At 65.4% G+C, this 26,677-nt stretch overlaps 3 protein-coding genes across 4 annotated transcripts; 2 read left to right on the top strand and 1 right to left on the bottom strand.

Annotated features, from left to right (window-relative positions):
• Positions 1 to 263: 263 nt before the first annotated feature.
• On the top strand, positions 264 to 9,799 carry RBBP8NL (RBBP8 N-terminal like; the record flags this gene model as incomplete). Its single annotated transcript, XM_082857857.1, has 16 exons — positions 264 to 340; positions 1,408 to 1,450; positions 1,970 to 2,065; positions 2,379 to 2,491; positions 2,941 to 3,013; positions 3,361 to 3,491; positions 3,634 to 3,716; positions 3,970 to 4,136; positions 4,712 to 5,447; positions 5,699 to 5,825; positions 6,323 to 6,393; positions 6,492 to 6,618; positions 7,184 to 7,331; positions 8,276 to 8,511; positions 8,605 to 8,877; positions 9,618 to 9,799. Exons 1-16 carry the CDS (start codon positions 280 to 282, stop codon positions 9,797 to 9,799), a joined length of 2,667 nt encoding a protein of 888 aa, XP_082713983.1. The 5' UTR covers positions 264 to 279.
• An 854-nt stretch (positions 9,800 to 10,653) lies between these two features.
• On the top strand, positions 10,654 to 22,562 carry CABLES2 (Cdk5 and Abl enzyme substrate 2; the record flags this gene model as incomplete). Its single annotated transcript, XM_082858145.1, has 10 exons — positions 10,654 to 11,039; positions 18,001 to 18,072; positions 18,168 to 18,260; positions 19,361 to 19,438; positions 20,016 to 20,124; positions 20,372 to 20,537; positions 20,919 to 21,022; positions 21,207 to 21,313; positions 21,926 to 22,130; positions 22,272 to 22,562. The coding sequence occupies 10 exons, from the start codon at positions 10,654 to 10,656 to the stop codon at positions 22,410 to 22,412; spliced, it is 1,461 nt and encodes a 486-aa protein (XP_082714271.1). The 3' UTR covers positions 22,413 to 22,562.
• A 2,113-nt stretch (positions 22,563 to 24,675) lies between these two features.
• Positions 24,676 to 25,981, bottom strand: RPS21 (ribosomal protein S21; the record flags this gene model as incomplete). 2 transcript variants are annotated; one of them, XM_082856270.1, is made up of 6 exons in its annotated part: positions 25,909 to 25,981; positions 25,627 to 25,689; positions 25,448 to 25,511; positions 25,231 to 25,302; positions 24,821 to 24,876; positions 24,676 to 24,741 (listed from the first exon to the last, which is right to left on the bottom strand). In XM_082856270.1, exons 2-6 carry the CDS (start codon positions 25,674 to 25,676, stop codon positions 24,732 to 24,734), a joined length of 252 nt encoding a protein of 83 aa, XP_082712396.1. In that variant the 5' UTR covers positions 25,677 to 25,689; positions 25,909 to 25,981. The 2 variants fall into 2 exon arrangements, with proteins under 2 accessions (XP_082712396.1, XP_082712397.1); XM_082856271.1 differs by lacking the exon at positions 24,676 to 24,741 and having other exon boundaries at positions 24,817 to 24,876.
• Between the last annotated feature and the right edge of the window lie 696 nt (positions 25,982 to 26,677).

The following is a 26,677-nucleotide window of genomic DNA, read 5'->3' as shown; positions in this document are numbered from 1 at the left end:
AGAATGTCCCATCCCTCTATGTGCCCCTCAGGTATGGACATGGCCCAGTGGGTGGTCACAAGACAGGACTCCCACACCCCCTGGGACCGGCACCCACCTCCTCTCCAGGCTACTGCTGGACCCTACGTCCCACAGGCCCTTCCTGAGCTAATGTGACCGTCTCCGCACTTTCTGCTCCATAGGCTGGAAATGGAGGGGCAGTAGAGCCCAAGGGGCCACCCCTACACCTGGAGTACAGAGGGGCCTGGGCCAGGGCCAGGGCCAGGGCCACGGGAAGCCATGGAGAGCTTCATGGAGTCGCTAAACCGGCTAAAGGACGTCCATGAGAATGAGATCACGGGTGAGCGTCTCGGGATGGACAAACTCTCACCCGGACAGCAGTCTAAGGGCCAAAGCCAGGCCGGGGGGCTCCCACACATCGCCTCCAAATCTCGCCAAACCTAGGGACCTTGCCTTCCAGGCCCAGAAGGGGAGTCCTGACCCACAGCCCAGAGCTGCAAGCGGTCAGGAGCCCAGCCTCAGACCAGCCCCTCCGATCGCAGCCCTGGAGGAGTGGTCCCTGAATGGTCAGCTAGCATCAGAGCAAAAATTAAAAGCCAGCCTGGTCACAGACCCCGAGAAGCTCTGGCCAAGACCGGCCCCTTTCCCAAGGTGGGGACCTCAGTGTTCCCCAAAAGCGAGGTCACCTACTTCCCTACTAGCAATGGGATCTCAAGGCTCCAGAGGCCTGTCTAGAGCTCTCCAGGGCGCTGAGCTGAAATCCCTCTGCTCCCCTCCAGGACACCCAGGCTGAGGTCTGCCCAGTCCGATTTTCCTGCCGGCAACAGGGCTGCAGCCACACCACTCCCTTCACTCCAGTGCCCGGGCCACAGCCTCCCGAGACCTTTGTGAGAGCGCTCACACCCTGAAGCCCGAAAGGGCCTGGGTCACCTCCCCCAGAGACCCAGAGGGGCAGGGGCTGCTTGGGCTAGCCTAGGGCCCAAGCCAGACCACGATGAGGTGGGGAAGAGGGGGTCTGCTGGGGTCTCCCCCAAGGGCCCATTTTATTTCAACGCTGGCAGCACCCAAAAAACACTCCTCTTGGGACTTGGCCAGGTAGCTGGTCACTCCCAGCATCAGGGTCCCTCCCCATCTCCAGACAGACACCAGAGCCAGAGACCCCAGGAAGGGGAGAGGCTGGGCCCGCACCGGGTCCCAGGCAGCCAGGAGAGGGGGCGGAAGCTGTCAGCAGGTGCAGACTGGGAACCCGCCCAGGGGGCGACCTCAGGGAGTCAGTGAGGGAACCCAGGTGGCAGGCGTCTGGAGAGGGCCCTGCCAGACAGCCGGGGACAGGAAACGCCCCAGCTCTGCTGCAGGGGTGGCAGCACAGCTGGGCCTGACCCTCTGCTCCTTTCCTCGCTCCTCCAGGCCTGCAGAACAAGCTTCTGGAACTGAACTCAGAGAGGTGCCGGTGAGTGAGGACAGGCCCTGGGCCAGCAGATGGGAAGGGCAGCGGCTCCCCAGCCGCTCACGCGCACGCCCGCAGCTCCAGGGCCCTGGAACTGCCACCAGCTGTGATGCAGAAGCAGACACTGAGGCTCGGCTTGGGGGGTGGGGGAGTCTCTGGTCCAAGCCCCTCCCCCAGTGAACAGGGACCCTCCAGGGGGCTGGGCAAGCCGCGTCCATTCAGGGCGCCTGCCTCCGGGACCAATCATTATCAACAGGAGGACTCGTCGTGAGTCTGGGAGACCCGGGGGCCGGCTCCCCAGGTCCCCATTGCACAGATGAGGCTGCAGGTGGCACGTGGATGAGACAGGGTCCCCAGGGAGGCCGCGAACACTGTCGCTTGGGCATGCTGGCATTGCCCTTGCAAGGTCCCACTTCTCAAGGCAGCCCCAGGCCAGGGAGAGGCTGGTGGGGCAGCGCCGGCCCCGGCAGAGCAACATGGCAACATGCGCACCGCGGCCCTTCCCCCCCCCTCCCCCCGCAGGGACGCCCAGAGGGCGGAGGAGCTCTGTGCCAAGAACCGTCAGCTCAGGGAGCAGCAGAGGGCGCTGAAGGAGAACCTGCGGGCGCTGGAGAACAGGTGGGGGCACCTAACACCACACTCACGATGGGGGCAGGGCGCACAGGGAAGCCGAGGAGGGTTCTGCGGAGAACCTGGGAAGCTCCGGCATAAACTAAACCACCGCAGGACGTCTCAGAGCCTTAAGTAAATTGCATTTTCAAGGTTCCTTCCCAAACTCAACGGCACATGGAGCGCTTAGCCCCCGGGGTGGGGGTGAGGCGGGGCTTCCACGGAACACACTTTGGGAAAGGCAGGGCTTGTCCAGGGAGGGGGGCAGTGCGGGTCCCAAGCTCCCTGCTCAGAGCAGCCTCTCGCCTCCTCGCCCCCGCAGGCTGCGGGCCGGCCTGTGCGACCGCTGCATGGTCACCCAGGAGCTGGCCAGGAGGAAGCAGCAGGAGTTCGAGAGCTCCCTGCTCCAGAGCCTGCAGCACGTCTTCCTACTCAGTGAGCCCGGCCCCGGCGTCCCTCCCGTGGGGGCCGGCGATCCCCCAGGGCCCGCCCAGACCAACGAGGGGTCTCGGGGAAAGGGGAAGAGGCGATCTGGGCCACGCCATCAGTGGGGCGGGATACCCACCCCCCAACTCACAGACAAATGGTGCAAAGCCCCCTGCTGGCGCCCACTTGCCCCCCACTGGTCAGTTACCCAGGCAGGGGACGTCCCTGCCCTCTCGGGGCCTCAGCTCCCACCTTCCATGATGAGGAGGGTCCTGCGGAGCCATGAGGTCTCATAGGGTCTGCCGATGAGGACATGCCCCTTTCTCTCGGCGCGAGGGTGGGGTGGGGGGTGTCTCTGGGGGCTGGGGCCAGGACAGGAGGGGCTCCTGGGGGCTGTGAGGGCCCCACCCCGCCCTGCTTCCCCTCCCCCAGTCCCTCCTAATCAGCGCCTTCTGCAGCGACCGAACTGACCCGGCTGCAGGAGGAAAACGATGCCTTGAAGGAGGAGGTGAAGCAGCTGCGGGGCCCAGGGTGAGTGCGGGGAGGCACCAGGGCCCAGCAACCCTCACCCCACACACCTCAGCCACAGCAGGGGCCCAGCACGTCCACGGGCCCCAGGCACGCGGTGCCGAGGGGAGGGGCTCCCCAGAGCAGATGCGACCTCCCCTGTTCTGCAAGCACAGGTCCTAGAGCGGAGCTGGGCCCCAGCGCCCACGGCAGCTCTGATGCCTGGGCTCCACGGGGACATCGATGCGAGGCGACGATGGTGGTCTTTCCTGGTCACCTGGGTCCCCAGGAGGGCGTCCTGGCCTTTCTGATCGCCTCTGGGACACTGCCCTCCCTTACCCACCCTGTCCTTGCCTCCCCTCTCGAGACAGGGCCAAGCCCCAGTTCAGGGAGGGTGCCCCAGGACCCCTGTCACCCCTGCTGTTCCCCTCCCTGGGCACCCGGAAGGCCGTCACTGAGAAGCCACTGGAAGGCCATGAGGAGGTGGAGGACGGCCACGCAGGTGCGGGTCCACGGGGAGGAGGGGCTGCTGGGGGGCAGGGGAGGCCAGGAGACTGGAGCCCCAGGACCGGGGAGCCTTCTGCACTGAGCTGGCCCCTCTGAGCACCTCCCAACCATCCCACCCTCTGCTTCTCCTCCCACAGAAAGGCCGGTGGGGTACGGGACGTCTCCAGTAGCCAAAATCTCCCCGGGTGCCAACCTGCCTGAGCCCCGGGCCCCGGACATGGTGAGGGAGAGGGACTCAGAGCCCACTCCTTCCTCTCCCCAGGCAGCCCGAGGCAGGAGGCTGGCAGCCACCAGCCGCCAGCCCTGCTATGTGCCACACACATGGCCCGTGCCAAGCAGGGACCCCTGAGCTCCTTGTGACATGGGTGGAGGCGAGGCTCAGAGCGGGTGGGTGACCTGCCCAAGGTCGCACAGAGAAAAGGGCAGAGGGCAGCAGCCAACCGCCCCCAGGCTGACCCATCTACCCCGTGCAGAGCTCCCAGCACATCTCCAACCAGCTACACGGGACCATCGCCGTGGTGCGGCCAGGGTCCCGGGCCTGCTCCGTCAACCGGGGCTCCGTCAACGGGACGTCCCCACTGCCGCCCCCCAGGAGCAGCCCCCCAAGCCCGTCTGGAGAGCACAGCCTCCCTCTGGACAGGTGAGGCCCAGCCCACCGCCGCCACCGGAGCAGCCTCAGTCGGGTACCCAGTCTCCTACTCTGGTCCCACCTTTGGGGAAGGGGCCAGAAGCCCAGGGGAGTCCCTCCCATTATCCCTCCAGGAGCCCCACCCTTCCCTGGCTTGGCCTTCCCAGCTACCCTGCCCGTAGCACAGTTCCCACGTGGCCATCTCCTGAATGTTCAGGGCGGGACAGGGGGACATGGGGGCTGGAGATGGCGACCGAGAGCCCCCGCAGAAGAGCCCACGCAAAGGCTCTCACCATGGTCTGAGACCACTCTCAGCGTCTGAGAGGAGACTGGGGGCGGGGCTGCAGCGGGCCCACGGGTGGGCTGGGTGCTCCAGGGGACCGGGCAGGCAGCCGACGCCCAGAAGAGGGAGAGGCCTTGGTGGCCAGGTCCCTCCTCAGAGCCCCCAGGCCCCAGGTCAACTCTGCCCAGGGGCCCCGGGCGTTCCCCTCCCAGCTACCCACCGTGTGACCTGGGCACTCGCCTCGCCTCCCCGGGCCCCCGGTCCTCCCTGTGAAACGGGGGTGACCATGGGCCATGGTCAGCAGGCTCCTCCTCGCCCACAGCTTCCTGCAGGCCTCTCCGCCCTCTGCCAAGCCCTGCAAGTCCCCGAAGAGCTCCCTCCAGACTGACCGCCTCTGCCACCTGAACCGCCACCTGGCCCTGCCCCGTGGGAGCCCTCACAGCGGCCCCCAGGCCCCCGCCACAGCCCCAAGCGGCCCCCAGCCCCCGGGCCTCAAGGCCGGGGAGGCGGAGGCCTGGGAGGAGCCCGTGGGTCTGCTGGGCCTGCCAGGCGCCCTGGCGGGCATGCGGGACCCGCGGCTGGAGGGAGCGCTGCACCTGCTCCTGGCCCAGCAGCTGTGGGCGCGGGGGCGGGTGGGCGGTGCCGGGCTGAGGGGCCCACCGGAGCCGGGCAAGGTGCCACCCTCCCCACCAGCCGGCCCCCACTCCGAGGGTCCCGGGGGCGGGGCGGCCTGGGCAGCCCTGCCCAGAGGGCAGCACTCACGGCCCGCAGGCCCAGGCAGTCCCGGGGCAAAGGAGGCCTCGGCCACACAGGACTATGTCCCAGACAAGCCCCTGGACCTCTCGGAGTGGGGCCGGGGCCGGGGCGGCGCCCCCAAGCCTGCCAGCCCACCAGGATCACTCAGCCCCCCAGGTGCCCACACGCCCAGCCCCAAGCCACCCCAGGGAGTGGAGCCCTCTGCACAGTCTGGGGTCCAGGGGCTCGGCGACTGCACCAAGGGGGCCGAAGAGGCAGAGGCGGAAGGGCCTCCACCTTCCACGGTAAAGGGACCAAGCCCTGTTCCTGGCCTCCACGCGCCCCGCCCAGAGCACCCAGCAGCCCCGGGCTGCTCTCCTCCCTCTGTTCCACCAGCCAGTTCCCAGGGGGAGAGCCTGGCCGCCTGAGTCACACCACACGGGAGACGGCTGACCCTCCAGCCCCAGCCAGGGTCCCGCAGGCTGCGCCCAGAGCCGGGCGAGGGCAGGAAAGTTGCCTCATGTGAACTCAAGTCACTTACTTGCTTCCCCCCCAGGAACCCTCACATTCTCTCCCAGGCCCCAGCCTGCCCTCTCCAAGTGGGCCAGGACATGAGGACAGAGGGAGGCCAAAACTGCCCCCCTGCCCGCCAAGGCCTGATGGAGACGGCCACCCGGGTGAGGGTGAGTACTGGCGTCACGAGAACGCAGGAAGTGGTACCACAGGGGGCGGGAGGTGCGGTGGTCAGCATCAGCTGGCGGCCCCTATCCCAGGACCTGGCTCAGCGCCCTGGGCCTGACCAACCAAACCCTGGGTCTCGGGCTTGCTTCCCCCCACCTACAGACCCAGAAAGCAGTTGGGGGCTCAGGGAGGGCATGTTTCTGACCACAGGCAATGAAGGGAGAACATCTTAACAATTAGGGCTTCCGGGCAGGTAGGGAGTTCACCGTCACCCAGCAACCAAGCCAGGGGACACTCCAGCTGGTGGGGTCATTGTACGGGTGCTGGAGACACTGGGCCTGGATTCAACCCCAAGGCAGGTTCCTCGGTCCCTCTGTGCCTCAGTTTCCTCATCTGAAGAGTTGTTGCCACTGGTCCTAGTACGGCAGGTTAGAGGCCTGTGCTTCCGCTAGACTCCCAGGCCACCAGCCTGGCCTGACCCACACCCTGCATCCTGCAGAGCTCAGCAAAGCCCAAGGACAGCAGCTGGAGTCGGATGAGCTAGACAAGCCAGACACCTCGGACAGCGAGGTGGGTGCCCGGCCACACAGCGGGGTGGGGTGGGGGCACCAGGGCTGCCCCAGGCTTCGGGGAGGGTCCTCAGCATGACCACACCCCCACCCCATCAGGTGGGCCTGAGCACCGAGGCGGGGGCCACGCAGAGCTTGCCAGCCGAGGGACCCAGGGGTCTCTGCGCCACGGAGCATGGGCGGGGCCCACAGAAGAGGAAGCGGGCCTCAGACCAGTGGAGCAAAGGTGGGCGGCTGGGGCTGGGTGGGGCGGCCACAGCACTGATGCCCCCACCCCACCTTTCTGGCTACTTGGAGCCCAGCAGCCAGCCCTGGAGCCTCTCCCGGAGCAGCCCTGTGATAGAGACCTGGGTCAGGCCTGCATGAACCCTGACTGCACTTCTCCTCGCGGGCTGGCCCTTTCACCCCCAGCCTGCTTCCCTCTGGAAAGGGGGCGATACCAGGGCTAGCGTGAGATTCCAGGGACACAGCTGAGGATGGTCGTATCGTCTTCGTTGTCACAGGGGAGAAGGGGCGTCCTGGGCCATGAGCAGCCCCCAGGCCTGGTGGTCCTGAACCCCTCCCCCTCTCCCAGTCCCACCAGGATGGGGTGGGCACTCCTAGACCCTCTTGTGCACCTTCCAAACGGAGCAGCAGCAGAGGGTGCTGCTCCAGGGTGTGGGTGTGTTTGTTCCCTCTCGGGGTTCGGGGTCGCTCACGTGCTCGCCAAGGGTGGTACCTGTGGGCTTCCCCCACCCCCCGCTCCAGCCTCGGGTATCAGGACATCCTCCCACTTCCTGCTCCGGCCACAGTGGCAGCTCAGGCCAGGCCTCCGGGCGCCCACGAGAGCCTTAGAACGCCTGAGCTAGCTGATACTGCATGCTGCCTGGTGTTTGTCCAAGCAGGCCTGCGTCGCAGGCTGGGCTGTGGCCGCCACAATGCGCCATTGTTGCCGGGAAGGTGACCGCAGCCTGTGTTTGCCGGGTGAGCGGTGGAGGAGGCCAGCACGCCTGTGTGATCTCGTGGCACATCCCACTGGGCATTTTTGGAAGCTGTCCTGGTGGGCGCGGTCCAAAGGGGTGCACCGTGTCCGCCCCCACCCTCCACACTGAGTCAAGCCCACTCCCACCCTCACCCGCCCACCGGGGCCAGGGCAGGGCCTCCCCAGCAGGCACTCACAGGGCTGATCGGTGAGAACAGGACCCTTGCCCAGCTTGTGCCACATGGCTCAGCGCCAGGGGCAGTGCCCTTGTATCTTGTGTGCATGGAGCAGCTCAAGACAGCGCCAGTCGTTACTGCCTTTGGGCCTCATGACCCAGCCCAGTGATGAATCATCACTGTTTCACAGATGGGGAACTGAGGCTCAGAGATGGGGTAACTTGCCCAGGGTTACGGAGCTGGTACATGGGGTCAGGATTCCAACCTGATCTGTCTGACCTAGAACCTAGAGTTGGTTCTGCATCAGAGACGGGCCTGAAGCCCAGTATCTCGGCGGGTCCCACCTGTAAGGGTCTCAAGGACCAGATGCCTGTTCCCTGTGGCCGCAGAGGCAGGCGCATGGAAGCACCTAGCCCATGTCTTGGGGATTCTGAGAGAATTGCCCCGTGAGCTCGGCTTATCCAGAACGTCCCAGACCCTCTGCAAGGCGGCAAGGGAGGCATTGGGGCCAGGCTGACTCTAGGATCACACCTGGGGAGCGGGTCTGTGCTTCCAGCAAATTCCCAAGGCTCACCCTCCAATCGGGCCCCTGCCCTGGTGTCCGTTGCTGTTGCAAACAAGTGTGGGCTCTTGAGTTCCCAGAAACTGCCCACGAGGCCCTGGGTGAGAGCCCAGTGTTGCTGCAAAAGAGGACACACAAGGCCACTACTGCGCCTCCTGGTCTAACCTCGGTCCACTTCCCACAGCCTCGAAGAAGCCGTCCTGAGGAATAAGGAACCTAGGGGAGCCAGGAGCCCGAGGGACCCCAAGGACGGCAGCCCCTCACCCAGCACCAGCAGCTGGGAAGAGAGCCAGGGGCACCCCAGCCTGCCCAGCCGTGCTCCCCACCTGACTGCCCGCGGCCAGGACAGCCCACGCCGCCAGCCAGCAGACGGCCCCAGCAGCAGCGTAGTGGACTGGGTCCTGGCCCACATCCAAAGGGGTTGGGAAGGCCAAGAAGGCTGGTCTTCTGAACCCCTCCATCTCAGAAATGGTCTTGCACGCCACCCTCAGCCCAGCATCTGCTCCCTTGCAGGGAGTAGCGGCCTGGGAGGCCAGGGCGGCTCAAGCTCCAGCCCCGCCCCGCCCCCACCCCTGCTGTGCACAGGCAGCCCTTCCTGGACAGTGCCCCCTCCTCCCAGCAACTCCACTAGCATCCTGGACCCAAGGGGCTGCGAGCCTGGCCGCCCATTCCTGACGGGGCATGGAGCTCTGAGCAGTGGTCTCGGGCGCCCCCTCGTGGAGTCCCACAAACGGGTGCTGGGCATTGAGGGCGCAGGAAGGCTGACGGCAGCACCTGGAAGCGGGAGTGGGGGGTGGGGGGTCGCCGGTCCCAGGGCACCCGGAGAATAAAGTGTAATGAAGGATGGCGTGTGCAGCTGGCAGGGTCGGGGGTCATCTGGGCTTCCACCTGCCTGGGCAGGTGACGCAAGAGGCTCTTGAATGTGCCCAGGGATGGGAAGTCACTCCCTTTCTGAAGGGCAGGATCAAAACCAGCCCCATCTGCAGAGCATTACAGGGACCAGGGCAGCCTCTGGGGAGAGCTGTGGGAACACAACAGGGGATGTCTGCCAGGCCCCACACAGAGCCCCTCCACACTCTGGGTCCCTGGTCCACTGGCCTGTGAGCCATCTGCACTGCCACAGGGCACACAGGGCAGCTCACCCAGGCTTCCACCCAACACAGAACCTGGAAGAAGACCACGCCCACTCCCCCGCCCCCACCGTGTCCCTGCGGCACCACCGAAGTTTAACATAATGCCAATTGGCACAGGAGAAAAGTCTACAGGGCCCAGCTCCATTATCGGGCAGCAGACAGCATGGTTTTGGAGCTGAGGGCCAATAACCAGATAACAGCCCTCCATCGCTTCATCTTCCCACCGCCCCTTTTAATTTTCTTCATCTGACATCCGCTTAACTATTAGCTACCAGTTTGGCAGCCCGCCCCCGCCCCAACCTGCCAGGGTCCTCCTACTGGTAACAGCTGGCCAGCAGGGCCAGGCCCTGGGGCCCTGATCCACGATGATGACACTGGCCTCCCGCTCGCTAGGAGGCGCTCTGCAGGCCAGGGCTGTGTCTGCCCCGCCCCCCAACACCTGCACGGAGGACAGAAATGCGTGTGCCGTGTATGGCTCCACGGAGGAGCAGTCACAGCTGCGTGGGCAAACCACACGGCAAGTGCCGGTCTCCAACCGCCGGGAAGCCCCAGCGCTGGTGACAGCCCCGGGCTGAGCCCGCTCAACCCTGACCATACCCTGAGGTGGAAATCAGCGACCCCCACCTGAAGGATAAGTAAGCCCGCAGGCACACTGCTGGACAGAGCAGGCCAATGGCACAGCGGTGGCGGCAGGACCCTGCCCCCCAAGACACAGGTGGGCTCCTGGGGGCTCCAGAAGGCAGCACCTGAGCATGAAGCCACCGGCTCTGAAGTTGGGGGTCCCGGTACAGAAGAGGAAACAGACCTGGCACCCCCCAGACTCAAGGTCGCTTTGCTGCTGACGGCCGTGCAGGACTCTGTCTGGGGCCGAAGGTCCAGCACCGCCCGCCTGCCTGCCACCCCAGGCAGGTGCCTTCTCCCCTCGGACTCGCGGTGTCGTCTTCAGTCACTGGGGGAGGCCAGGGGGCACCGCTGGCCATTCCTGGGGCTCCCGGCGGGTGGTACAGCTCCAGCGCCCGCACGTCAGACCCCCGCCCCCGCAAAGACACACACCCCAAGAGGGGAAGTGCGCTGGAGCCTAAAGACGAGGCTTTAAGAACGCTGACCACGAACGCCACAGCCCAGCAAGTGGAACAGAGCACTGGCGCCCCGGGGCCGCGACTTCCGAGTCAGGGACTCGAACCCACGGCACCTCCACCGCTCGCCCAGAGCCAGGCCTCTGGGCTTCTCCCGGCTCCCCCTTGGCCGCCTCGGAACCCGCTCTAGGACCCAAGGGAGTCGCTCCCCCCACCCCGCCCCGCGCTGGCCAATGGGCGGGCGTGACAGCGATATATTTGCATACGGGTGCGCCCCGGCCAATGGGCGGCGGGCGCGGGCGCATGCGCGAGCTGGAGGGCGGTGGCGGGCGGGCGGCGGGCTCAGTCGGAGGATGGCCGCGGCTGCGGCGGGTGGGTCTTCGGACCAGTCCCCCGGCCCCGCCGCCCGGGCCGCGCCGCAGGCGCTGCGGCGGCGAGGGGATTCGCGGCGCCGCCAGGCCGCGCTCTTCTTTCTCAACAACATCTCCCTGGACGGGCGGCCCCCGAGCCTGGGCCCGGGCGGCGAGAAGCCCCCGCCGCCGCCGCCGCCGCCGCCCACCGAGGCCCGCGAGCCGCCCGCGCCGCCGCCGCCGCCGCCGCCGCCCGCGCCCCCCGCCGGCCTGCCCCTGCCCGGACCCGCGGGCCGGGCCTCGGCGCCCCAGGGCCTGCTCAGCCCCGCGCCCGCGCCCGCCGGCTTGGGCCTCGGCCTGAGCCTGGGTTTGGACGGGCAGCGCCAGAGGTGAGTGTGGCCCGGGTCACCTGGGGCCTGGGGGGCGGCGGGGTGGCCTGGGGCTGGGTCACCGCGGGGGTCGGGGTCACCTGGCGGAGTCACCCAGGGCTCAGGGTTGGAGGCAGTGGAGTCGCCCAGGCAAGGAGTTGAGGGGGCCTGGGGGCCTGACAGCCCGGGACACAGGGTCGGGGTGACCTGGGGGCCACCAGCGCAGTGAGCAGGGTGGCAGGTGGCCCTGGGCTGGCTCAGCTCATAATGTGGGGTTGAGGTGACCTACAGAAGATCAGGGTCAGCTCGTGCCACAGGGTTTGAGTGACCTGTCAGCGTAGGACTTGGAGACCGGGAGGTGACCCTGATCCCCTGTGAGCCCCAGACACCAGTTGGGGTGTCCTGGGCCCTGTCAGTGAGGGACAGAGGGTTGGGGTGTCCTGCGCCTTGCCAGCCCCAGAAGGGAGTCTTGACTGGGCCCCACCATCCTAAGATGTCAGAGTCGGGAGTCATCTGCAAGCTGTCAACTCCCTGGACACGGATGTTAGGGTCTCCTCGGGCCCCGTGAGTCCCCAGACTTAAGGGTCATGGTCCCCTTAATTCTGCCACCCCCGAATACGGGGTCAGGGTCCTCTCAATCTTGTCAGTCCCCTGAACATGAGTCTGGGGTTCCCTCAGCCCTTATCAGCCCCCAGACACAGAGCCCTGTCAGCTCCAGACACACCCCCCTCCCCAGCCCACTGTTACCAGTCCTGCTGACACAGGGACTCACAAACACCCCCTCTGGGTTCCCCTTCGTTCTCTAAACTGGATGACCCCCTCCATGTGGGCCAGGGATCTTCCCTGTACTGTGACATCTAGCCCCAGAGTCTCCCACACCAGGCCAGACCTCCCAGCCCCCCATCCCACAGCTACTGGTCACTGGAGGCCCCCCATTACCCCTGCCTCCTTTGTCCACTCTGAGCTCAGGGCCCCTGGGCCTGTCACATCCCAGATCGCAGGCACTCCCCCTGCCCTGATTTCATTTCTAGGAACGCCTCAGCCCATCTCAGGGCCACCCCCACCCCTGAGCTCTGCCCCTGTAGTCTGTGCCCCCTGCCCCAAAGCCTGCTTTCCTCAGCCGGCAGACCCTCCAACGGAGTGGTCCTGTCTCTTGGCAGCCATCAGCCCGAGGACAGTCCTCCCTTCACGCCAGGTCCCGTTCGAGTCACTCCGCACGCCAGGGAGTGGCAGGGACGTCCACTGTGTGAGGCCTCGAGGGTCCCGCTCACCTACAGCCGGGCCTGCGCTGTGCCCTCCTCTCCCGGTCCCGCAGCCCTGTGTGTGGTGCTGGGCAGGCCGTGTGTCATTCAGCAAACAGTTGAGGCGCCCTGGTTGGGGGCCAGGACCTCGCTGTGAACCGACAGGCCAGCAGCCTGGCCCGCGAAGCCGTTCGAATGCGGGGACGCGATGAAGCGCCTGTAGCCGGGAGCCCTGCCTGGCGATGAAGCGCCTGTAGCCAGGAGCCCTGCCTGGCCATGGGGCTTGATGGTGCTTGTGCTGCTTCTGAAGAGCGTGTGAGGGGCCCAGGCTCTGGAGGACACAGAACAGGCTGAGATGTGGCACAAGTCAGGTGCCCTTCGGTGTTCCCGCTGCACCCTCCACGGTCCCTGTGTCCCTCCTCCCCTGGCCTGGCCTGTGCAAGGAGCCCTCTCCTGCCCCTCCCTCCCACTTGGCCTTCAAATCCCCGTTCAGATGTCGCAGGGCCGCACCTGCCCCCCCAGACTCTGCCCCTCCTCGGTTTCTGCTGCCGAGCACAGGGCCCAGCCCTTGGGTCTGAGAGTCACTGACCCTCCCCTGACAGATGGCAGGCTCCTGGGATGGGCACTGTCCGTTCCTCTCTGTGCTCCCTGGGCCCAGAGGCAGGGCCGCAGGTAGTCGCTGCTGAGTAGCAAGGGGGCTGCCAGTTATAGGCTGTGGACTTCGAGGGTAAGTTGTTCTGGGGAATGGAGAGAATCCTGAGGGTCTTTTCGCAAAGTCTGTGTCATGAGTGTGGTGGTCTGACCCAGGCTTTGGGGATAGACCTGGTTGGAATTCCAGCTCCACCTCTCAGGAGCTCTGGGACTCAGAGCAGGTGGCACAGCCTCTCTGAGCCTCAGTTTGCTTCTCTGTGAGATGGGTTTGTGTTAGGTACTACCTGCCGGAGGGGCTGTTGTGAGGTCTGCTGGGTGGCCAGGGCTCAGCGAGGGTGACGGTGGCCCGGCCCGGGGAGTGAGGACTTGTGTTACATCCCGGTTGCCCAGGGTGTGCTCACAGCTCAGCCCACGGTGGGGAGTTTGTGTTTCATGCTCAGGGCATAGTCTGGTGCGGCTCTTGCTACTAAGCCAGTGAGTGACTCATCAGAATCCTTACCTTCCTCCCTAGAACTTTGCTTTCATTTCGACACCACGGTCACCTAGCGCTTACCCGGTTTCTGGGCTTCCCCGGATGGGTCAGACACAGGCTTGCAGGTCCTCTTCCTGCCCCACCAGACCGCTGCGCCCTCCTCTGTCATGTTGGCCCTCCTCTCTCCGGGGGTGGGGGGCGCTTGGAGGCTTCAGGCAGCAGCAGGGTTTCCTCTCACAGTCCTGGAAGTTACAGCCTGAGTCAGGGCGTGGGCAGGGTCTTGCTCCTGGGAGGGCTCGGGGGTAAGGGTCCCCTAGATGTCCTGGGCTTGTGGCCACAACCCTGCAGTCTCTGACTCCGTCCTCACACAGCTTCTCCTTGGTGTCTCTGTCTTCACCTGGCGTTTCTCTCTGCTTGTAAGGACACCCTGACCCAGCTGGTCATCGGGTCAGGGCCCAGCCTAAGGGCTTCACCTTAACTTGGTCACACCTGTGAAGACCCTATTGCAGCTGTGCTCGTAGTCACAGGTGACGGGGGTGAGGACTTCGCATATTTTGGGGACACTGTTCAACCCCCAGCAGTCGTCATTAGTCGTTAGTCCAGGGCACTAACACGGGGGAAGGTGAGCCGGGGGCGTGGCCGGGTTAGCTGGGAGCAGAAACCCTTGCGATTCGGAAGGGCTTGCGCAGGGTTGGCCCCGAGGAAGGGCCTAGGATTTTAGCTGCCGTCTTAGCCAGGAGCCGCCTAGCGCCCTGGAGGCTGCCGAGCGCCTGTCCAAATTAAAGCGATTTCGGTGGAGTGTCTGGCAGTCTGCTCACGTCGCTGATTTGGGGGTTTCTTCTTGCTCTCCAGCTGGAAAACGGCTGGAAGTGGTCACCGAGGTTGGAGCCTAGAGGGGGTCCAGAGGCCTTGCTGAGATGGAGGCCGGCCCAGGACCACATGTGGGTCCTGTCACCCGGGGAAGCTGGCAGGGACTTGGTGAGACAGGGTACCTAGGGCGACCCACTCACTCAACAAGGATGCACGACGGCCTCTGATGTGCCAGGCCCCGTGCTCAGGCCCGGGTGAAGTGGTGGGCCGGCCGGACAGGACCCCTGCCCACACTCTCCTGGCAGGGGAGGGTTCAGTGTCGTCGTGCTGGCCCGTCAGCGGCCTGCCCGTTCTCAGACCGGCTGAGCCCACGCACAGCAGCCCCTGCACGTGGCCCCTGGCTCGGACTGAGTGGTCTCCCAACTAGGCAGGAGCCCTTCTCTTCTCAGCTGGGCCGTTTTTTCAGTTACAAAGTGAAGGAGTTTATCAAGTGGAAACAACGTCTAAAAAGTGGCGATTTCTCTTCCTGCCTGTCTCTGGGGGAAGGCGAGTATGGGCCACCGGTTTGTAAAGGGGCAGCTGTGAACGTGAGCCAGTGGGGTGGTCCCCTGTGCCCCCGACCCCATCTTCCCTACAGAGTCCAGCGCAGGCGGCCTCGGTTCAGTCGCCGCCATGTGGGGGGACACCATCCCCATCCCGTGTGCCTTGGACGGCTTAGCCGGGAGAGCCTCCTGGCTCCCTGGGACTTGCATTTGCCCACACATCGGGGAGTGGGAGGGTGTTAGCTGAGGCGGCAGGAGCCCAGACTTTGTTCTTTGTAGTTTGTTTGTAGCACTTTTTAAACAGAGTAACGGGCGTACAGGGAGAGGCGCGCACATCCTGACCACCGACCAGCAGGACCCGGGGCGCGGCACCGCCTGTCCCCGCTCAGGTCCTCAGCCGGGCCGCTTCCAGGGGCCTGCTCCCAATGGGGTCCACGGCGGGATTGCTCCCAGTGGGGGTCGTTTCGGGTAGAGCTGCTGGAACGTTCCTGTCGTGCCTACAGGCCCGGGCCGGCGTGTGGTCAGCGTTGGGATTCTGAGCCGTTTCCAGAGCGGCGAGTGCTCAGGGGTGCCGTCCTCCCAGGGCCACGTGGGAGACCGTGGAGGTCCCGCCTCGGGACTCCTGAGAGGCTGCCTCCTTGGTCGACCGGCCAGCAGCGGGTTTGGAAAGGGCGCCGCCTACGGAAGGGGCCGGGCGCCAGTCCCCACCCTGGGACGAGCGAGCCCGCGGCTGCCTGGCGGCCCCCGGAGGGTCCCCATCCCAGCGGGGCTCTCAGCCTCCCTCGGGCCGCGGGGCAGCTCCTCTGGGGTGGGAGGTGGGAAGTGGGGGGCTCAAAAGCAACAGCCCCCGCTTGGCCAGCCTGGTCTGTGCTCAGGAGTCAGGGTACCCTCGTCGGCGTCATCCCTGTCTCTGGACCCAGACCCAAATAGCATCACGCGGACACAGGCCGGGTTCAGGAAAGGAGCCCTGAGAGCACGCAGCAGCCTTGATTCCAGCTCCCCCAACGCGGTCGGGAGGGCGGCACGGGGGCGGTGGCAGAATCCAGGGGCAGAGGCAGCGCCGGGGGGCAGGGCGCAGCTCCCAGCCCCTAACTCCCGCCAGCTCTGTGCCTCATTTTCACCACCTGTACGCTGAGGGCTGTGAGGATTGAGTTTACTTAAAAAATGCTTACAGAGAAGAAAATGTAGAAGAAAACCACAAAGATAGAGATGCACGAAACCAGCTGGGATCAGGTGTTGATGCGCGGTGGGACGAGAGAGGTCTCCTGGAGCGCTGGGCCAGAGCTCAGGCAGCCCGGGAGCGGGGGTGCTGGTTGTGCCCCCGGGCTGGCTGCCTCCGTGGAGACTGCCGCTGGCCTCTGGGCCCTGTAAGCGAGGTCCCAGGCGTGCAGGAGCCATCGGGCCTTACCTGGGAAATTACCTGAGGAAGCAAGCCTGAGAAAGCCACGCGGGACTGCTGCCCGGGACCTCTGAGCCCAAACCCGCGGGGCAGGACACGCACACCTGTGTGGGGCGTTCCCGTCTCCACCAGGCCGGCTTCGCTTCCTGGCACGGGTCCTGCACGTCCACCTGCAGTGGGGCGCCCTCTCAGGGCAGGGCCTGCCTCATCGCCCACCGTGGGGCTGGTGCTCACCAGCCCCTACCCCAGGCCTCCTTGGGTGCTGGGTGTCTGCCTGACGTGCCCCTCCTGCTGCCCCCTTCCCACCTGGCCTGACCCGGGAGAGGTGGCCTGACCGTGCCAGGCGTCGTCTGGACGCCAGGGGTCCTGCCAGGGGGAGGGTCCCGTGAGATGCTGCAAGGAAGGCGGCAGCAGTGCAGGCTGCAGCTTCCGGGAGCGGCTCCGCAGCGAGGCTCAGCCTCTTAGGGAACGGCTGCCGTTGACACCTGGGCCCTGGGCACCTGCCCGGCCCAGGCTGAGTGTGAGACCGTGTTCCTCCATCTTGTAAACCACGGTGACCTGAGCCCAGGAGGAGTGGGGCAGCAGAGCCTGGCTTCTTGGCTTTGTCCTGAGCGGTCCCTGCTGGTGGCCTTGGTGGCAAGAACCTGGGTGTGTGACCTTGACCTGAGGGTGCAGCCTGTGCAGGGTTTCTGGGCCCAGTGCCAGGTGGGAGGCTGCCCTCCCGAGCTCCCTGTGTGCTGGGTGCTGGTAAGGCCCCCTCCTGGGATGGTTTTAAACCAGACCAAACACCCGGTTTGTCTCTGGGACAACCCCAGCACTGTCAGCACCTCAGAGGGCTGGGGGCAGCCCCCGACTGTCATCGGGCAGCCGGTCTTTGGTTCCCTTTTGTGGTCACCGGGACACACTCCTCCCCGACCACCCAGGACGTCAGGGGGTCTCTGGCCTTCAGCCTCAGGCCTGACCTAAGGCCATTTGTGTCCCCTCCCGAGGAGTCACTGAGGCCATCTCCCCAGCCCAGGGGGCCTCCTGACCGCGCAGCCACACGTCTGCGTTCAGACTCCCCTCTGTGTGGGTCTAATAGAAGCGCTTTCCTCCCTGTCCCTGGGCAGGGCTTTGGTCTGGGAAGAGTTCTGGCCGCCAGGCCTGGACGATGCTGAGGTGGGGCTGCGGGTTGATGGGTTTCTGGCTCCTTTATGCTCCCAGGGGTGAGCTGAGAGGCAGGAGGCAAGGGTGGGGGAGCACCGCAAGCTCAGCACGCCCACTGTGCTTCTGGCGACGGGCCCAAGCAGACACCTCCCTGACATGCATACCAGGACTGCTGCTGCCCTGGGGAGGGGGAGGGCCACGTGTGAACTGAGCCTCAAGTCAAGGCGGACGTAGCCACGGGAAGATCTGGAGAAAGAAGGTTCCAGACCGAGGGAACAGCCCCTGCCAGGGCCCTGAGGCCGGGGGCGGGGGCTGGTGCAGGGAGGGCGGCCCAGCCGAGGGGGAGAGGCTTCTAGGTGTCCTGGGCCGGGGCAGCACTACACGCTGAGGTGGGCGGGAGAGGGTCGGCAGGACGTGGCAGAGCCACCGCGGGACCCTGTCCAGCTCCACCATGCCCCCTTCCCAGCACCCCTGGCTGAGCTCCGAGAGGCGGTGGGCAGACCAGGGCCCGGCCAGCCATCCCTCCCGGTGCCATGTCCCCCTCAGGTTCTTGTGGCCTTGGGTGACCCTGCCCAACACTCAGGCCTCACCGCAGACCTGCTTCTGGCCCATGGCCTGGGGGCCCCATCGGGGCCTGAGACGCAGGCTGGGCCTCTGGGAGGAGGGCGCAGGAGGCAGCCTCTGGACGGTACCCTGAGGCCCTGCCGTGTCCTCTTTACAGAAGGCGCGTAGGCTCCCAGCGCTGCTCGCTCGAGTTTCTGGAAGACACGGTGGGATGTGCCTCGCTTCAAAGGTAAGGAGCCCCGCCTGCCGCTTGCACCCCCGTCCTTTCTCCTGGGGCCAGAGAGGCTCCCAGGAGGGGAAGAGTGACCTCCTTTTCACCTGCAGAACCAAACATACATCTGGATCCCCAAGACACAAAGGCCTGAAGAAGACGCACTTCATCAAGAACATGAGGCAGTACGACACCAAGAACAGCAGGTACCAGCGTGTGCCAGCCCAGCCCCGCCCTGTGGCTGCCCAGCGGGTCCTCCCTCGTGCCTGGTGGGGTCTGGGGTCCTGCCCTTGTCAGCAGCCATTTCTTCCTTCAGCGCGCTAAGGAATTGCTCGCCCACACAGCCCAGCCCATGTCCCTTCGGAAGTGGACCCTCTCCCCATCCCACCCTCTTCCCTCCGTATTCACCAAACGCTGGGGTCCTCAGCACATCCGGGCGAGGAGCCACCCGGCTACCGCAGCCTTGAGTAGAAGTCTAAAACACAGGGATGCTGGAAACACAGTGGGAACAGGCAGAGTGGTGGGCTGTGTCTGGGGGAGAAGGGAACACAGAGGGCATCTGGCTTCCCTGAACAGGGCTGCAGAGTGATAGCCAGTGCCCAGCACAGCCCTCCGAGGCCCTGCATCTGTAGAAGCCCCGTCCCTCGTGCCCCATGTCCCTCACGCTCTGCCCTCCTGGCCTTGAGGCCATCGTCCTGACCCAAAGCGTCTCCAGACCGTTCCCCTTCCTGCTGGAGGCCGTGCCCAGGCACCTACCAGGCAGCCCTGGTCGGGCAGTGCTGCGTCTTCCCTGCGGTGGCTGTAGCTCGGACAGTCCTGGAACCCCAGCGTGGTCCCCAGCATGACAGGCTTGGCCCAGGAGCAGGCCCCCGGCAGACTGAGCGCCGGGCTGGCTTCAGTGGACCCTTGGTGCCCAGGGTCCCAGCCAGGGAAGGGGGTCTTCCACCGTCGTCCTCCCTGCTGAACTGGGGCTGGGCTGGGCAGAGCCATGCCCAGAGGAAGGAAAGGCCATCCTCCCTGCTGTGCGCCCCACGCAGCGGCCCCTCTCGGGCCACTTTGTCTCGGAACATGGAACTGGGCACTTTCTGATGCCGTGAGGCCCCTGCCCTGCTGGGATGCCCGAGGATGGGCTTCCCTGACCAGCCGTCCTTGGGCACGCGCCTCTGCCTCTGGTGTCTGCACAGCCTGGCCTCTCTCGTATGAACCGCCATCCCGGGCGTCCCCTGATGCCTGGGGCAGTTCCCATCTGAGTCTTGGCAGGAAGGGAAACGCCTGCCGCCCTGCCCTGACCCCATCCTTCCCGCAGGATCGTGCTCATCTGCGCCAAACGGTCCCTGTGTGCGGCCTTCTCGGTCCTGCCCTATGGAGAAGGCCTGCGTGTCAGGTGAGCGGCTGGTCCCCACCGGCCGGGAGCTCCACACCATCGCAGCCTCACACGGGGCCAGCAGACCAGCTTCTGCCGAAGCTGCTTGAGAGCTGTTTGGGTCCTGGTCCTCGGGGAGGGGCGCGTCCGCACCGTTATCCCGTTTGAGCTGCTAAACGTCGGTGCCTGGGATGTTCCTCCTGGCGGGACACTGCTGTGCATCCCGTGACCAGGCCAGGCAGCTGTGCCCAGCGCATAGCCCCGGGAAGAGGGAGATGGCTGTCAGGGTGGGGACGGCGCATCGGGACCTGTGTGCCCGAGGGTGTGGCTGCAGGTGGAGGGTGCACCCCTGAGAAGTGACTTGAGGTGAAGCCGAGGCCGGCCCACCAGCAGGGAGATTGAACAGGAAGGGCCTGGGACCAGGAAGGAGCTGAGACAGAGACGGCTCTCATAGCGGGAGTCCTCGTGACCCCTGCTGAGGCTGCTACAGGGCCTCGAGGGTGTGGAGGTGGGGCGCTGTGGGCCCCTGGGGCTCAGCTCCCGCCTGCGCAAGGTCGGGGGCAGGGCCGGCAGTTCTGTCCCGTCCCGTGCGTTGCAGTGACCTGAGGGTGGACAGCCAGAAGCAGAGGCATCCGTCCGGCGGCGTTTCCGTGTCTTCCGAGATGGTTTTCCAGTTGGAAGGCGTCGAGCTGGGGGCGGATGGAAAGGTAGGAGCAGACGCCCAAACAGGCCGGTCGCCTCGTGGGGGCCTGGTGACGATGGGAGGTCGGGGCCCCCGAGGCAGGGAAGAGCTCCGGCTGCAGATCCCAGATGAGGGGCGGGGCGTTCTGGAACCTGCAAGCGGGGAGCAGCGTCAGCCCTGGGCGGCGGGAGCTGCAGCGGTCAGGAGGGACCTGGCTGGACCTCTGGTCCTGGACGGGGTGGCGGGGCTAAGCCCGATGCACTGCCTGCCAGGTTGTGTCTTACGCCAAGTTCCTGTACCCCACCAACGCCCTGGTCACGCTCAAGCCGGACAGCCATGGCCCGCCACCTCAGCCCCGGCCCAGTGCCCCCCGCGCTCTGCTGGGGCCCAGATGCAAACCCATCCCACCCAGGGCAGCGCCAGCTGGCTCGGAACTAGGTAGCCCAAGGGCCCTGACCGGGAGCAGGGCAGGTGGCCCAGTGCATCCCATCCAAGCCCACAGTCCTCAGCCCAAGCCTGGGGAGCGGGTCCGCCGCAGCCTCTCAGGAGGGGGGCCCCAGAGTGCACGCCCTGTGCTGCCCCTGAGCCCAGCCGCAGAGAACCTGCACCCACCGATGGCTCTGGGCGGGGGCCCCTCCTCATCAGGACGTCCTCCCCGACCCCGGCCCCCGAGGAGGGGGACCACACCTGGAGCCCCTGACCCCACTCTCCTTGTCCCACGATGACGCCCTCAGCACAGCTGCTGCCTGGCACTAGGCTGGGGTTGGCCAAGCCACTCACCGGGGCTTGTGGTGGGTCAGGGCTGCCCTCTGCTCGCAGGGGCCGACGCGGGGGATGCCCTGGAGTACAACCCCGACCTCCTGGATGACCCTCAGTGGCCCTGCGGCAAGCACAAGCGCGTCCTCATCTTCGCATCCTACATGGTAGGGGCGCCGCCCAGGGCTGGGCTGTGGGCCGGCACCGGGGGCGGGGGCAGCTATGCGCCCTGGGCCCAGCCTCCCCCACGTCTTGGCATTGTTCTCGCGGGCCCGGGGCCTCACGGTTGCGGGCCCAGGTGGCGTGCAGACGCCCCTGGGGCTGCATGGGGACGGTCCTTATCCGTCGCAGACCACAGTGATAGAGTACGTGAAGCCCTCCGACCTCAAGAAGGACATGAACGAGACCTTCCGGGAGAAGTTCCCGCACATCAAGCTGACGCTGAGCAAAATCAGGAGGTGAGGAGGGCCGAGGCGGGCGTCCCCAAGCCCGCTGCCGCCAGGCCGGGTCCACGCAGATCCCTGAGCTTGAGAAAGGGACGCGCCCCTCCTCAGCCCCTCCCGCCATCCAGCCAGGCCAGTGCCAGCAGCTCCCCTGCCGCCTCCTTGGTCAGGTGCCCTCGGTGCTTCTCATACCCGCCCACACCTGCAGGGCTCCTCCTCACTGGTGCCCAGAGCCCCTGAGCCAGGCCCTGTGACCGTCCCCACTTGATAGATGACGAGGTTGAGGCCTCACAGCCAGAGGTCCAGACTCTGCCTCAGCACGGCCGCACCTCAGGGCCTTTGCACTGACCTTCCCTCCCCACACGGCCCCCTCACTGCCACAGGAGCACGGGGACTCTGTCCTCCGGGGAGTCCCCTTGAGGACAGTTGGGTGCCACGGGCCCAGCCGAGGGCCAAGTGGAGACCAAGACCAGCCTGCTGCCCGCCCACCAAGACGTGGGCCCTAGCGCCGGGCCACAGCCTCTGGGAGGAAATGGCGCTTTTCTGGTGGCCCAAAGGCACACCCCTCAAGCAGGGACGTGGGCGCTTCCTGGCCCCAAAGCCTTTGGCTCCCGTGTAAACCCGCAGTTTGAAACGCGAGATGTGGAACCTGTCTGAGGAGAGCGGTCTGGAGCCCGTGACGGTGTCCATGGCCTATGTGTACTTCGAGAAGCTGATCCTGCAGGGCAAGGTCAACAAGCAGAACCGCAAGCTGTGTGCGGGCGCCTGCGTGCTGCTGGCCGCCAAGATCAGCAGCGACCTCCGCAAGAACGACGTGAAGCAGCTCATCGATGTGAGTATGCACGTCCCTATCCCCCCGCTCCCGGCTGCGGGAGGCAGGACCACCCCCCACGCCCAGACCCAGCCACCTGGCCGCCTGGCCGGGAACCGGAGGAGGGGCCGCAGCTCAACCCCTCTCTCTTCTTCAACACAGAAGTTAGAAGAAAAGTTTCGGTTCAACAGACGGGATCTGATTGGGTTTGAGTTCACGGTGCTCGTGGCCCTGGAACTTGCTCTCTACCTTCCCGAGAACCAGGTGTTACCTCATTACCGACGCCTCACGCAGCAGTTCTAGCATGGCCCGGCCCCTGTGGGCGCTCCTGGCACGTCGTGGGCCGGCGGGCGCATTTGCAGGCACTGGGTGTGGAAGCGCGGCCCTCGCCGGCTGGTGCCACCGCTCCCCCACGCCCTGGCTTCCCTGGAGGGACATGGCTTCCATTCCAAAGCACACCACACCACCGCGGTATTTCGGAGAGCCCTGCTGCGTTCCTCCGTGAACAAAATGTGGGGCTTTGTTGTTTTCTTTTTTTCCTGTGCCTGGTCTGGCACCAGGACTTAATGCTGCGCGGTGGTGGATCCTGACTTCACAGCTTTTCTCCTCTTTGCATCACCCAGCCTTCTGCTACCATCGTAGCCACTGCACTAGTGTCTCGTGGAGATCTGGGTCTCCAGACCTCACTGCACGCGCTGGATTGCCAGCGTTAACCTGTTGGGGCATTAATCTCGGCTGTTTGGGGTTTTCGGACGTGGAGACCGCACTGTGGAATCCCCACTCCCCCCTCGGCCCGGCTCCTTCCCAGCCCAGCACAGCCCCCTCGGGGGGTGTGCACCCACCTACCCACATCCACGTACACAGCTCTGGCGTCAGCCGAAGCCAAGGATAGCAGACCCCTGGTTGGTTTTAGTCTCATTTTTTTACTCTCAGACTTCTGTTCTTCCAAGGATCACATCACTGTGAAGTCCCGATGCCCTGTTGGGGGTCACACACCCCAGCAGGCCTCTGGGCACAGAACTAGCCCACCCCACGCAAGGATCCGTCTCACCGGGAAGACCGCCCCTTGCCCACGACACTGGGGACCTTCAGGATGACTGGATTGCTGGCTCTTGATCTTCCTACGCAATATTGTGGAGAAACCGTGTTTACTGTCGTGTAGGATTTGGTTCTTTGGGTCTTTATTCCTGAGGGAACAGAAGCCGGTTAAACGGCATCTGCTGAAGTTGTGACTTGAACCACACCTGAGCCTCCAGCGGGGAGGAGACTGACCCCTTCACAGCCCTGCTTCCCCGCAAGGGTCGGGCCAGCGTTCTTCCTCCCGGCAGGAAGTGGGAGCCGCCTGGGCCAGAGGAGCCGCCACACCAAGCCGACCCCAAAGGCCGGTTGTTGTCCTTCTGGGCAGGTGTGTGCCCGGCACGCCAGCTTCTCTACGCTACACATGGCCCAGTTCATCCACTTGCTGCCCCACCAGAAACACTGAAGACCGTGGGCTGGAGCTTCTTCACGGGTCAGCTGCTCTCAGAAAGGACCGTGTTGGCTGGGCCATTAAGCTGCTTCCCTACTGCTGTCCCATAAGCTTGTCACTGGAGGGGCTCCGGGACAGCCCCACCCTGCATCCTACACGTGTGCACTGGTGCTTTTGCAGAAGAGGCCAGCCCTCATCAGAGCGCTCAACCACCAGCAACTTGAGACCCCAGCAGGGGTGCAGGACGGCGGCTCCCGCCCTGCTGGCTGCTCTTCCTGCTTCCTCAGTCAGCCGCTGGGGCTAAGGGAGGAGAGGGGGACAACTGCAGGACGGAGCGTGAAGCCCCAGTCTGTATCCTGACCTTATTTATTGAGGAGTGCCTCTTCCCCGTCTTCCCCAAGATGGCTCCCACACCTGCCGTGCACCAAGGAGGGCTGGAAGGATGAAGCTGCTAGGCCCCAGGCAACCCTTCTGCAAGTGACCTGTCCAGCCAACACAGCGTCTCAAGGACACTCCTGTTACAGGCACTGCAGGGGACCGACTTACAAAATGTACGTCCTGGTTTACAATTCAGCCTTGAGGAACACATCTTCCTGGAAATGTCTATACAAATGTTAGAACGGCTGATACAGAAACTTTACCTGTTCATGTAGTGAGAATTAGTCATTCACCAAACCCGTCTGTAACCTTCCCTTTAGTGCATTGCGTCCTTTTTAATGTCAACAGCTGCCACTGTGTGGTACTCAAATGAAGCCAGTATTTAAGGCATTAAACTCCAGCCTAAAATGTCACCGCCTAGAACCAGCCCAGACATCTGTATCCAAGGGCCTGGGGCCACGCCCTCAGTGCCTAGGAGGCGCTGTGGACTTAAATGAGCGCGTAAGTGGCCATCTGACCTCACTGTCTAGTCAAGTGTCATGGATCTGTTTGCAAAAAGTAATGTATTTGTGCTTTAAGTAAAATTTGGTTTTGCAACGTGTCATAGGCTGCCCTTCAGCCGGCCAGCCCCTTCCAATCACAGCAAAACGCCAGCCCCAACCCTCCAGAGCACAGAGGAACCCTCCCTCCCCCCACCCGAAGCACAGAAGTGAAACAACAGATAGGTTTTCACTCTTTATTTATAACACACGTTCCACATCCAGGATCCTCTCCAGTCAGAAGTTCCTGGAACAAAAGGAAGAACTTTAAAACCTAGTCTCCAAAGACATCCTGGGCCTCTGTGCCCAAACCCCAGTCCTCTTACTTTGAGACAATGCCGTCAGCCTTGGCCAGTCGGAGAATGGAGTCATCTGACTCGCCCTAGGGGAGAACGCACGTTGGGACCAGGCGCCCTGCTGGCCAGAGGTCCAGCCACACTGCCGTCCAAACCGACCAAGGGTAGACACGCTAGCATCAGGCAGACCCCTGACGGTACAGGGGTCAGACCCCTGGGGCTGGAAGGAGCTGTGGTAACTAGGAGGCTCCAAGGTCATCGCCTGCCTGTTTTCTCAGGGTGGGCCCTTTCTTGGGCCCCCAGGAAGGGGCTGGCAGCCAGCACAGTCCAGTGCAGCAGGCTGCAGTCTCTTCTGCCAACGAACCTGCTCAGGGTGGGAACAGGGAGGGAGATGCCACTCCGGTTCAAAGGCCCGCTGAGCGAGGCCGGGGAACACTCACCATCCTGCGAATGGCCCCGCAGATGGCATAGGTTTTAAACTGGCCGTTGAACCTGCCTGTCACCTTGTCAACCTATGAATCGAGAATCAAGAATGGGGGTCACAAAGAGGTGCACCCAAACGCCTTCGGGTCTAAACCTGGGGTTTGGGAATCGACGTGAGGCCCGCCCAGACCTCGCCCCTCCCCAGGGGACAAGCCGTCCCGCCGCCCGGCTCACCTCGGCCACGTTCATCTGGATGGACGCGTGGTCCTTGGCGCCTATGATGCGGTTGCTGGCAGAGCTGCGGGGGGAGCGCAGTGAGCGGGGACGGGGCTCGGCGAGCGAGGGGCAGGGAGAGGGCTCGGCGGCCGGTGGCGGCGGCGGGGCATGCAGAGACCGGGGCGGAGGATGCTCACCATTTCCGCGGCACGTACAGGTCCACGAACTCGCCGGCGTCGTTCTGCATGTTGAGGGAGCGTCTGTGGAGCCCCCCGCAGCGCCGTGAGGACGGGCCGTGTCCGCGCGCTCGGGTCCGTCCCCGCCCCGCACCGACCCGGGATCCGGGCCGCCACCCCGCCCAGGCCCCGACCCACGCACGCCCGAGTCCGTCCCCGCCCCGCCCCGCCCCGCCCCAGGCCCCCGCGCCGCCACCCAGCCCGGGCCCCGGCCCCGACCCCGACCGCGGCCGCGAGACCTACCTGGTGGCACCACAACGAGCGCGAGCGCAGAGAGGAAGGGCCTTGTCCCCCGGCAGTGCTATTAGCGGGCGGGGCGGGGCCTTGGCGAGTACTTCCGGGTCCCGCACGCCCCCGCGACTCTACGCAGAGAGCAAGGCCGGCCGCTCTGACGCACTTCTGCTTCCGGCGGGTGAGAGCCTCCTGACGTCTGGCGACCGCAAGGTGGCCGCGGCCGCGCCTCGAGGGCGAGTCGCCGTGCTGGGCGGGTGGCCGGCGCGGACTCGCGAGGGCGCCCGCGGGCGGGTCCCCGCAGCGGTGGGCTGCGCCCAGGGCGGGCGCTTCCCGTCGCCGGGACCGCCCGGTGCCCGCGGCCGCTCAGTCAGGACCTGCGGACCCGGGGGGCGAGGGCCGGGGCCGGGGGCCCTGGAACGGGCCGCGCTTGTCAGCACGTGAGAGCTGCGGACCGGAGCGCTTACCCCGGAGACAAGCCGGGCGTCACGAACGTGGACGCAGGAGGGGCGCCGTTGGTTCTAAGAGCGAAGAGGGGGGAGAGCCCCTGCGGTCTTGAGGGAGGAGCGGCAGGGCTGGGGTGGGGGGCGCCCTCCCAGGCCGTGGGAGACAACCCCTCGGGAAACCAGAGCCTGAGCGGGGAAGGAGCTCGGCCAAGCCTCGTGGCAGAAGCAGGTCGAGCCCCCTCAGCCCTTCCCTGCACCAGCCGGCCCCTGCCCAGGGCCCCTCCCCCCATCACGCCCACTCCATGCTCCACGGAGCAGTCTCTCCTGGTGCTAAG

This window comes from Leucopleurus acutus (genome assembly GCF_964270905.1).
Source record: "Leucopleurus acutus genome assembly, chromosome: 16".
Classification (NCBI taxonomy): Eukaryota; Metazoa; Chordata; class Mammalia; order Artiodactyla; family Delphinidae; genus Leucopleurus; species Leucopleurus acutus.
The sequence above is the reverse complement of the archived record's forward strand: the minus strand, read 5'-3'. Positions and strand labels throughout refer to the sequence as shown.